Genomic DNA, 12,366 nt, shown 5'->3' on the forward strand with positions numbered 1-12,366 from the left:
TTAACATTCTTTCAGAAAAGAAACCTGTTATCTTTATCTGGTGTGTCTTGACTGCCATGCGCTGGACTCCTAATGGAGTTTGCAGGAAGTATTGTGGACCATACACAAAATAATAATGAATGCTGTAAGAACTCTAAGGAATTTCCCCTTTCAGCAAAAAGCTCGGACTTAATTGGAAGGTCTGTTTTTCAGAAAGCACCAATTTTGGGGAGGGCCGGAACTCATCAAATAGAGCCAGTGTGTAACTAGATGGAATATCCGATCACCTGTACTTGGATCATGGTGGTAAATTTAGAATGACATTGTTGGGCAGAGGAAGAGATAGACAGGATTTGGGTCTTTACCAACAAGATGTTTGGGGACTCTTCAAAAGATCAAGTGTACTGGAATATTTAACTCTAGCAAGCACAGCACTTAGTACTCCATGCACTATGTACTCTGTGGCTCGCAAAACGTCTCACTTTTTCGACTTATCCATCTGTTGTCCCAGTGAATCGGTGACAACAAAAGGAAGATGTCTTCCTTCATTTGTATCACTCAGCACCCTAACTGACCCACGACAGAAAAAAATCGTGGTGAGGTTCTGTGGTTAAAAATCACAGTAACATAGTCAGAGCTGCTCATAGCAGAACCATTAATATTAGCCTTGTTTATTAGCTGCTGCATTGAAAAATTTCTGCTAAATCCTGCCCATCATTTAAACTCAGCACTGGACACAATATTATTTGTCTAACACTTATTTTTCTTGGCTTGAATCTTCAAATTCCTATCTACTAACAGAAGATGTTTTGGTGCTTTGAATAAGATTGTGGGCATGTGAACTCACAGCAACTACTTCAACAAATGATTTTCTTTAATGGTTCCAAAAGTACAATCCCTTCTATGCAAATCTCATTTTTACCGGTCCCTTTGGCTGGAGTTGCTATTCTGCATATCTGTTTGTAGCTTATTTCCTTCCCGCTGCCCGCTTTCTCCTCCCGGGAAGTGGTTAAGACATTAGGGTTGCATAAGATGCCAGACTGGTTGGTATTTCCTCAGTCGTTTGGATAGGTGCCCCTGCTACGAACTTGTGGCGACGGGGAGGGGGTGGTGGTGTTACACTCCAACCTAGCAGCAAGCACATGTTCTTGCGGCCAGCAGCAAAGCCTGTGCCGGGTGAGTTGAAGCAGGGAACTCTGACTTGGCCGAACTGTCTGCAGGGCTGCCAATGCTGAATGCCAGATGCTGCCCTCTGCCACTGCCCACTACACTGGCAAACACGAGGGAATCTGCAGATGCTGGAAATTCAAGCAACACACGCAAAATGCTGGTGGAACGCAGCAGTTCAGGCAGCATCTATAGGGAGAAGCGCTGTCGACGTTTCGGGCCGAGTCCTGACGAAGAGTCAGGGCTTCGCTTCTCCCTATAGATGCTGACTGACCTGCTGCATTCCACCAGCATTTTGCGTGTGTCTCTACACTGGAATGGTTTCATGTACTGCCAGCTGGACAAGATACCAACCAGAGGGGATAAAACAAATGCACTAAAACTGGTAATCTGACATTCGTGACTGAATATGCCACTCCGCACTTCCCAGAGAGTAACTGGGTAGCAACAACTGGATGATATAAGCTCCTTTCACCTCAATAATTCTCACTTTACTCTATCACGGTCCATACTATTTGTGCAGAACTTATGTGAAATGACTTTGAACATCCTCTCCCCATCTGGCTGATGAAACAAACTGACTAGTTTGCCCTTACTCTGGAATGCCAATTATGCGGTGTGGCTGGATTCCTCCTGGTTTGTGTGGGGGGGGGGGGGGTTCAGCTCGGGGCTAACAACCCTGACTAGTAAAACCAAATTGTTAGGGAAACAGCAACGAAGAATCCTTCTACACCTGAGTGCGACTGTGTTCCTGAGTCTTCACCCCGGACTTGCGTGACTGACATTAGTGAAAACCGAGAGGAAGCTGCTGACACAATGAAGGAAGCCCTGGACACTGGCAGGGGTCACTGCTGCCCAAGTGTCAGCAGAGTAACAAGCAGTATGTAAGTTCACTGGTGGATAGCAAACAAGGTATAAGCTACTGGTCTGAAGGATGCTATTCTATAATAGCTAAGGGACATTTATTATGAACTTATGGTCTTGCCATTAAATCCATTTCTTAGGCTTTGTCCATTCTTCCTGCCTTAGTAAAGTGCCCCATGTGTTGGCAAGAATTTCGTCTATGATTAGGAATCAAATGCACCTGTGTCAGACCCTTCTCCAATCCCTTCCATAATCTCCTGAAGTAAATTTATCACCAATATAAAGACTGGAATGCCTCTTTCTTCTTTTGAATGTAAATACTCTGCCTCCTGTCCCTCATTCTTGAGGAACTGCTATTTACCCTGCCAAATTATTTACAGAAATTACAAACGATGTAAGACTTAAACCTGCTTTGTGCCCGGCTAATAACGTACATATACTGTACCTCTATTTAAAAATGTTGAACAACCTTTGATTTAGCTCACTAATTTTTTAACTTCAATCAACTGTCTTTCATGACAGAGTAGATGATTTGTGTTTGGAAGGCATTATATACAAACATCCGTTGAGTTAATGTCACCTACAACACTGCTGAGGCTACATTGACCTTTTTTACCTCTGGGACCCTTATACTTACCGATTTCAGTCCCTGCAGTTGTAATGGTCCAAATTAAAATGGTCACATTATCTGTGGGGTGATGGGATTGGTGTGTTGCGGGGAGGGGGGGGGGAGGAGGTTGCACTTGAGTAACTTGAGCACAATGAAGTATAACCCTGACAAAGCTAAAAGGAAATGATTTTACATTTTTTTGAAAAAAAACCTTTAATGCAGAACTGGCCTGGTTAAAAAGCTGGGAGGTCCCACTTCTGGGGAGATTATCTTCAGAGAGCTGCAGTGGGATTCTGCTCTGCTACATCTTCCGGCCCACTGGAAATATAAATGCTGTTCTATCGTCAGCCTCCTGCTCATCAGTGATGTGCAAGATGAGATCTGGAATGCTGTGCTGCTGTCTAGTAAAGCTCTCTCTCCGAGCTTGATTCAAGGAGAACGTACCAATACCAGATAACACAGATAAGGTCTCATGTCATTACTGCCTCAGGCGTTGAAGGAAAATTCACAAGTTTAAAGCAAGCAGACGACTTCATTTTCTTTCACTGCCAGGACAGCTGAGACGTTATCTGTTTATCTTTTTTCCTGGGGAAGAAAGGAGGGCGGTGCTTATCTGGCTTAGAACAATACTCTTGATGTGTGAAGAAACCAGTTGGGAACAAAAATACTCCACCCTCCTTTCAGGACCTTGTTGCCAGCCTCCCAGTTACACAAGGCAACGAACTGTCAACAGCTTCCTGATGTTTTTTTCACAAACGTCAGTAGACATAAGATGACTCACCAAACTGCTTCAGCAAGGATTGCGTTTCACTTGTTAACTTGCCTTTCTTCTCCTGGCTGCCCTTTGATCTGTTCTTCCCACGATCCTTTGGGTCACACAGTTTTCCTTTTGTTTTCTTCCCAGAATACCCTAGGACAAAGAATCCAACAGAGAGTTTCCTAAATATGGTGACGTGGATCGATGTGGTATCTCGTTAATGGAGAGGATGAGGGTCTTGCGTGAAAGCTACAGGGTCAGATCCAGGGTAAAATAACCTCAGGAAAATAGATCCCAGACAGCAAAGTGGCACAGCTCACCGAAGCACTTATGAGCCATGTTACTTAGCAAGGGAACATTAAATATCACAACGGCAATTATCTTGAAGATCGTCGTCATGCTGCTGCAGAGAGGACTGAGCGAAGCCAGAGCAGGGAAGTCCATGGACTGTCTCACAAACTTCTTATCAGACAATTCCATATGGAATCCAGTGTCAGATTGTATATCTGTTTTCCTGACTACAATTAATGGGAGAAAAATTGGATTATTTTTCAATTATTTTAGTTAAGATTATAACTAAATTCTCTAATAATACTGGCAAGAGCAGTATTAGTCAATCATAACATACATGGAAGCGAATGCCACATAGACCTATCTATCTAGAAAAACAATTAAGCTATGGGAGGGAGGTCAGTACAAAGCAGGTTGGTCCACAATTTGAAAACAAAGATTGTAATTGTGTCAATGTAATTTATTTCAATTTGTGTTAATTTTCATTCAGGTCAAGTGTATTATTGTGAGCTTCTCTTGCATCCATTTATAGCATCGGGAAATGGCACATGATGTAGTGTGTGTGTCTCTTTCAACAAAGCTTTGTAAATAACGAACAGTACAGCTGAAGAATTATACCCCTTGTCAACTGGATAATGTGTTTTATCAGATATGTAAATAAAGAATTCTGGTCATCTGTATGACTCTATGGAAACTTTAAGCATTTTACTTCATCTGAAACTGGATCTGAAGCAACCATTACTGGTGTTTAATTTCCCTGTTTTTACATCAAAGGTTCTGTTGAAATCTGGAATGCAAGGTGCAAAACAGCTGACAGGCTTATTGGTTTTGGTCTAACTGTAATGCAGTAAATTATTGAACTTAAAAAGCATTTTAGATCAAGTAACAGTTTAAAATGCAAACATGGTAGCCTAGAAATTCAGTGCACAAAATACAACTGCAGTATTAATTGTAGTAGTCAGGCAACCCATTTCAGCAACTGTCTGACGTCAGGAAGACCCATCACGCAGATTTCAAATGTAGATTGTCAATGTTCCGTGGGCCAATTCCTCGATGAAATTTGTAGAATTCAATTGAATTTATTTCTTATATCCTTCATAGACATGATTAAAAATCTTCACGTTACATCTCTGTCTAAATGTGTAATTTGTAGTAATTTATAATAAATAGTATGTACAATAGGGTAGTCAATATTACATAGAGATACAGTTGTATCAGCGTGAGATAAGCAGTCTGATGGCCTGGTGGAAGAAGCTGTCCCGGAGCCTGTTGGTCCTGGCTTTTATGCTACGGTACCATTTTCCAGATGGTAGCAGCTAGAATAGACCATGGCTGAGGTGACTTGGGTCCCCGATGATTCTTCAGGCCCTTTTTACACACCTGTCTTTGGAAATGTTTTGAATATTGGGAAGTTCACTTTTACAGATGTGCTGGGCTGTCCACACCACTCTCTGCAGAGTCCTGTAATTGAGGGAAGTACAGTTCCCATACCAGGCAGTGATGTAGCCAGTCACGATGCTCTCAATTGTGCCCCTGTAGAAAGTTCTTAGGATTTGGGGGCCCATACCAAACTTCTTCAATCATCTGAGGTGAAAGAAGCGCTGTCGTGCCTTTTTCATCACACAGCCAGTACGTTTATACTGAGGAACTTAAAGCTGTTCATCCTCTCAACCCCAAATCTATTGATGTCAGTAACATTAGCCTATCTCCATTCCTCCTGTAGTCTACAACCAGCTCCTTTGCCTTTATGACATTGAGGGAGAGATTGTTTTCTTGACACCACTGTGTCAGGGTGATGACTTCTTCTCTGTAGGCTGCCTGATTATTATTTGAGATTGGGCCATTCAGTGTAGTATTGTCAGTAAATTTAATTAGCAGATTGGTGTTGTGGGTGGCGACAGAGTCATGGGTATACGAGGAGTAATGGAGGGGACTCAGTACACAGCCCTGAGGAGCACCTGTGTTGAGGGTCGGAGAGGCAGGGGTGAAGGAGCCCACTCTTACTACCTGCCTGTGATCTGAAGCCTTAGTGTAGAAGCAAATAATTGACAAAGAACGATAGGATATCAATAGAAAAGCATAGTGCCACATCAATTATAGGAACCTTTTCTAGCTTCCTAAGAGAGCAGTCCAGATCACTTATTCAAAAGAAAACACCTCCAGCATTATACACAATATACTGTACACTACAATAAAGTGTCCATCTGAATTTGCATAAGTTTTCAGAATGGGCCTTAAAGCTACATTCTGACGCAGACATAAGATGTCATGACTAGCTTTAGGCGAGCTTGAGATTGCCTGAGCTGTCACTTGTGTGAGTGCAAAATTTAAAAAGCTCTCCCTTTTTCTCTTCACAGTTAGAGCACTAGGACAGTGGAATGCTCCTCTTGCAGGATGTGGGAAGACAGGGAGACCTCCCGTGTCCCTGACAACCACACCTGCAGGGAGTGCATCCAGCTGCAGCTTCTCACAGACTTCGTTAGGGGATGGAGTTGAACTCTGGATCATTCAGCAGGCTGCAGGCTTGACTGACTAGAGATACAGAGAGGTAGTTATGCCTGAGGTGCAGGACACAGGTAACCGTCAGTACAGGGAAAAGGGATAGACAGCCAGTGCAGGGTAGCCCTGTGGCCGTACGCCTTAATAACAAGTATATTGCTTTGGATGCTGTTGGAGGGGGTGACCTAACAGAGGAAAATCGCAATGGTTAGGTCTCTGGCTCTGTGACTCAGAAGGGAAGGGGGAAGAAGTAGTAGTGATAAGGGATTCATAGGTTAGAGGAACGCACAGTAAGTTCTGTGGACGAAAACGAGATTCCTGGATGGTATATTGTCTCCCTGGTGTCAAGGTCAGGGACATCTCAGATCAAGATAACATTATGTTATTGATGGTATAACATTACTAAGGGTAGAGTAAGCAGTCAGAGGTCATGGTCCATATCGATACCAATGACATAGCAGGAAGAATGACAAGGTCCTCCAAAAAGTGTTCAGGGAGTTAGGGGCTAAGTTAAAGACAGGATCTCCAGGGTTGTTACCTGTGTTGTGTGCTAATGAGGTCAGAAATAGGAAGGTAATAAAGTTTAACACATGGCTGAAGAGATGGTCCAAGTCTCCACTCCCACCCCCCCGCACCCCATTTTCCTGTGCTCCAGGGAAAAGAGTCCTAAACCTTTCCCTATAGCTCAGATTGTCAAGTTCTGCCAATATCCTAGCAAATTTTCCTGCAGTCTCTCAATTTTATTGACATCTGTCCTATAGATAGGCGACCAGACTGCACACAATATTCCAAGTGAAACCTCAACAATATTTTATGCAGCGTCAATATAACCTTGCAGCTCCTGCACACAATATTCTGATTTACGAAATACGAAATACAATGTGTCAAAAGCTCTCTTTGCTATACTATCTACTTGTGAGGCCACTTTCCAAGAATTATGGATCTGTATTCATAGGACCCTCTTCTCTACTGCACTCAATGCCCAGTCATTCGCTGTGTAAGCTCCACCCTGGCTGAACCTCCCAAAGTGCAACACCTCACAACCGAGACTGCACTAAATTCCATCCGCCATTTTCCAGCTGCTATAGAACCTACTGCAAGCTTTGATAGCCTTCCTTGCTGTCTACTACATTCCAATCTTGTTGTCACCCGCAAGTTTGCATTACAGTTTATCACATTATCATCCAAATCACTGACAAACACCAATGGCCCCAGTACTGATCCCTGCAGCACTCCACTTGTCACAAATTTCCAGTCAGAGAGATAACCACCTACTATCAATCTCTGGCTTCTCCTGTGACGCCAATGTCTAATTCATTTTACTACCTCATTCTGAATGCCTGGTGACTGAACTTCCTTGACCAGCCTCCACTGTTAAAGACCACACAGACAACACCAACTGCCTTTTCTTCACCAACTTTCCTGTCAGCCTTCTCAAGGAACTCTCTAAGATTGGTTAAGCACAATCTACCACGCTCAAAGATGTCAACAATCCCCAAATTAGGCCCTGTCTATTCAAATACTTATATAGCCATTCTTTAGAATACAAGAACTTACCCACTACTGACGTCAGGCTCACTGGCTTATAATTTCCTCGCTTATTCTTAAGAGCTTTTCTTAAACAACTGAACAACACTGGAGGATCAGAGGGATCTTGGGGTCTGAGTCCATAGGATGCTCAAAGCTGCTGGGCAGCTTGACTCTGTGGTTAAGAAGGGGTATGGTGTATTGCCCTTCATCAATCATGGAATTGAATTTAGGAGCCAAGAGGTAATGTTGCAGCTATATAGGACCCTGGTCAGACCCCACTTGGAGTACTGTGCTCAGTTCTGGTCGCCTCATTACAGGAAGGATGTGGAAGCCATAGAAAGGGTGCAGAGGAGATTTACAAGGATGTTGCCTGGATTGGGGAGGAAGCCTTATGAGAATAGGTTGAGTGAACTCAGCCTTTTCTCATTGGAACGACGGAGGATGAGAGGTGACCTGATAGAGGTGTATAAGATGATGAGAGGCATTGATCGTGTGGATAGTCAGAGGCTTTTTCCCAGGGCTGAAATGGTTGTCTTTTAAGAGACTTTTGGATAGGTACATGGAGCTTAGAAAAATAGAGGGCTATGGGTAACCCTAGTAATTTCTAAGGTAGGGACATGTTCGGCACAACTTTGTGGGCTGAAGGGCCTGTATTGTGCTGTAGGTTTTCGATGTTTCTATGTTCTATTAGCTATCCTCCAGTCCTCCTGCACATCACCCATGGTTAGGGGCATTCTAAATACCTCTTCCAGGGGCCCTGCATTTTCTGGACTAGTTTCCCACAAGGTCCAAGGGTCACCTCGTCAGTCCATGAGGACTTATCCACCTTAATCTGCCTCAAGACTTCCTCTTCTGTAATCCAGATACGGTCCATAATCTCACTACCTTTTTTTGCCTCAGTTAAAATTGTATGTCTAAATGGAAATTGCAGTACCAATGTAAGCATAATTCAAAGCAAGTGGCCAGCTGAATTGTACTGTGGTGTGAGACCACTGTAATCACCCTTCATTGTAGAAAAAGCTTCCACACAAATAGTGCCCCTGAACATAATCCATGATATTGAATTTCTGAGCAGCTGTGCGTAACAAGCATCAAAGATGACTAAATGAACTAAAACTTAAAAGAAGAAAGACGTTGCTGTGAGTTTAGCATTTTCCTGTGTCATGTGTCATTTAGACTTTTTTTTCTTGTTTTAGGAAGAACTGGAGGGTAACTGAGCTGAATTTGGTAATACACAATAGATATAATTTCAGGTGGCGCACTGGGCTGTACGCAACTTTCTTTTAACTTCATGTTTTTCTTCTGGCTGTTTAGACTTTTTGTACTACTTAATTTACTCAAGTCCTTTCACAGCTTTCTTGAAAGCTCTGTCCTCATTTTTATCTCAAAAGCCAATATATATCAGCGACCTTTGTGTTTCTTTTCATTAAAAATGCTGTTTTTAAAATAGAAGTTTCACTTATTAGGATTTGTTTTGGATCCTCCTGCTTGGCCCAGAGGCGTTGCTCTGAAAGCAGCCACTAGGGGGTCTACAAGAGCAGGAATCACCTGGACATGAAGATATCTGTTGTCAAGTGGATGCACATGCCTGGCCCCGTGGGACAGTTGGGACCTTGATTTTGGTCCTTTACTGTCTTTACTGCACAGAACTCCAAACTGTCTCCCCTTTGCCAGCCACTGTTCTTATTGCCAATGTGAAAACGTCCCCTCTCCCAGGGCTGGCACCATCACTGTTCCTTGCAGAAGTGGTACCTGCTGCTGTCTCTCCACCACAGACCAATGCTGTGCTGTTGCTTTGGGGCTGACCCCACAGTACCTTCTAGCAGCACTGGTCGTATGCTTTAACTCTTTAGCCATCACTAACGTTTCACTGTTCCTGGCCCCACATCGCTCTGTTCCCATGGCCAGAAAATGTTAATGTCACCAGCAAAGAACACTGGAATCAGCATAACTCCTGAATCCAACCTCCCTGCGTTAAATTTCCCACGATGCCCGAAGAGATTAATGAACATAAACCTGATACTGAATGCAAATTTCAAGATACAAATTATTTTTAAACCGGTTGTGCAAACAGAAGATTGCACGACCAGCTGCTTCAAATTTCTTTGAACTCACTCACCAGACTAGTCTGTCTGTGCTCAGCTTTACTTGTAAAATAAAAACATTGTGACGCTGCCCAGTGGCCACTGTGTGTTCAAATTGCCGATAACAAACACCCACAAGTTTAGACGGCCCCCATGTCACTTGTCACGAAACAAAAAGGTACAACCAGAATTGTGCAGCAACCACAGGAAGTGACCTACGTCATCTAAAATTTTCCAGCTCTGATCTGGCACATCCACAAAAACAACGCAGGAATAGAGTTAACCCATTCAATGCTCTCAGTGCTACGCAGAGAGCCAGGACAGTTGTCAGCAGCCTTAGTAAGCTCTGGAAATCTGAAATAAAAATTCCAAATAGCTGGAAGTACTCAGTAAGTTGACTAGAATCTGTGGAGACATCAAAAGCAAATTGGGTAGCGATTTAGTTGAGCAGCTCTGTTCACATTCGAAGGGTGATCCTGGGCTTCTAGCTCTGTATCACCTTAAATCTTTCTCCTGCTCCGTTCGTCTGGCTCTGACTATTATGCTGACCCATCGCATTGCTCGAGGAACAACATTCCATCACCAGTCTAGGCACGTTGCAGCTCTCAGAACTTAAAATCGAATTCGATAATTTTAGGAGCAGCCCATTCTGATGAAAGGTCGTCAACTTGTAATGTTACCTCAGCTTTTCTGTCTCTACAGATGCTGCTATACTTGCTAGGCATTTCCAGGATTCACTTTATTTCATATTTCCAGCATCTGCAGTGTTTTATATCTCACAGTGCCAGCACCCTTTTCAATAGGTTTCAACAGGTACATTCAATGCCAATTTTTTAATGCTCTGTTCATTTATCCCCTTTTATTTGATCAGACAAATCAAGAGTAACTTCATCAATCTCCCTCAGAACTGTAGCATCCTTCACCCTCTCTCGATGTCCATGCTTTCACAAACACTCCCCTTCTTCAATCTACCCCTCCCTCTGTAATGTCAAGCATCTTTGACTTTCATTGTTCCTCGTCACTGGCCATACGATACAGGAGCAGAATTAGGCCATTTGGCACATCGAATCTGCTCCGCTATTTCATCATGGCTGATCCAATTTTCCTCTCGGTCCCAATCTCCTGCCTTCACCCGTATCCCTTCATACCCTGACTATTTACGAATCTATCAACCTCTGCCTTAAATATACATAAAGCCTTGGGCTCCACAGCTACCTGTTGCAACAAATCCCACAGATACTCTGCTCTCTGGCTAAAGGAATTTCTCTTCATCTCCATTGTAAATGGACGGCTCCCTATTCTGAGGCTGTGTCCTTTGGTCTTAGATTCCTCCGCAATAGGAAACATCCTTTCCACATCCACTCTATTGAGGCCTTTCAACATTTGACAGGTTTCAATGAGATCCCCTCTCCGTTCTTCAGTCTCCCGCCTTAGTCAATGACTGAAATGTTAACTGTTTCTCTCTCCACTAATGCTGCCTGACCTGCCGAGTATTTCCAGCATTTCTATATCTATTTCTCTTCATGCTTTACTGCAGTGAATTAGGTCTAAGACGATGCCAGCCCAATACCTCAAGAATGCTGCACTAACCGAGCCACTATGTTTTGGATCGGACTTGACACTGAGGCTCTGCCTGGTCTCTTGAGTGAATGATACAGTAGATTTCAAAAAGCAGAAGTCTTTGCACAGAATTTCACTCACTCATCAATAAAGCAGATAGTCTAACTTTAGCTTCCCGTTTGTGCAATCCTGCTCTGTGCTGTTTATTTATAAAACATTAGAAAAGGGTGAGGGATATTTTGAGATTGTAAATGGTACTACACAGATTCGAATTGTTTCCTGCACAGTTACAGGTTCACTGTTGACTGCACATCTCGCTGGAGTTATTTGCAACTCAAAGGTAAACAGTATTACTACACACTTAGTGCTTAGCCTCATTATAGCACAGAATCATGGGGACCACAGGAACTGGGATAAGCAAATTGGGAGAGGAATGCAATGTATCTGTGGGGGAGGGGGAGGACCGGGTCCCAATGCAGGATATCGACCCAAAATGTCAACAATTCCTTCTCCTTTTCAGAAGCCGATCGGCCTGCTCAGCTCCTCCAGCGGTCTGTGTTCTTTCAAATGCAGGGTAATCTCGAGCTGAAGAGTTGGACTGTGGTGTCTGAACTGCACTGCTGCTTTGTCACACTGCAGCTTCAAAGATAGCAGCGGAGCAGATGTGCCGATTCCAAACTGCAGCAGCTGGAAAAGTCACTTTAAGACTGTGCAACAGAACGGAGCCTTTCCAAAAGGCAGGGAGAGTATCTGTCAGAGTACAGACACTGCTTTGCTTGGAGCTGCCTGGGGACAAGCTGTGCCTCCACCACATCTATGCTCCCAGTAATCTGTCCATTATCATTCCTTAATGTGACATACACCAAATGCAATATTACACAATACAGATGGTTATTCAGAATGCTTCTATGTGTTTTGTACATTGGTATTCAATAACGTGTACCAGTAAGTTCTGTCTGTTCCTGGCCCTTTAGTGAGGATGTCACCACCTGTCAACTGCAAAGAATATCACACCTTCTGGTGTT

General features: G+C 43.4%; 1 protein-coding gene across 6 annotated transcripts in view; it reads right to left on the reverse strand.

The window, feature by feature from the left end:
• jade2 (jade family PHD finger 2) overlaps window positions 1–12,366 on the reverse strand; it is a 172,436-nt gene that overhangs the window by 10,390 nt on the left and 149,680 nt on the right. For 5 of the 6 annotated variants that reach the window (XM_073067130.1, XM_073067131.1, XM_073067134.1 and 2 more), the window contains one exon: window positions 3,402–3,530. In XM_073067130.1, coding sequence (XP_072923231.1) covers window positions 3,402–3,530 — 129 coding nt within the window. The remainder of the gene's footprint in view (window positions 1–3,401; window positions 3,531–12,366) is intronic. The other variant, XM_073067135.1, reaches the window with a different exon arrangement.

Source organism: Hemitrygon akajei, chromosome 15 (genome assembly GCF_048418815.1).
Source record: "Hemitrygon akajei chromosome 15, sHemAka1.3, whole genome shotgun sequence".
Lineage (NCBI taxonomy): Eukaryota > Metazoa > Chordata > Chondrichthyes > Myliobatiformes > Dasyatidae > Hemitrygon > Hemitrygon akajei.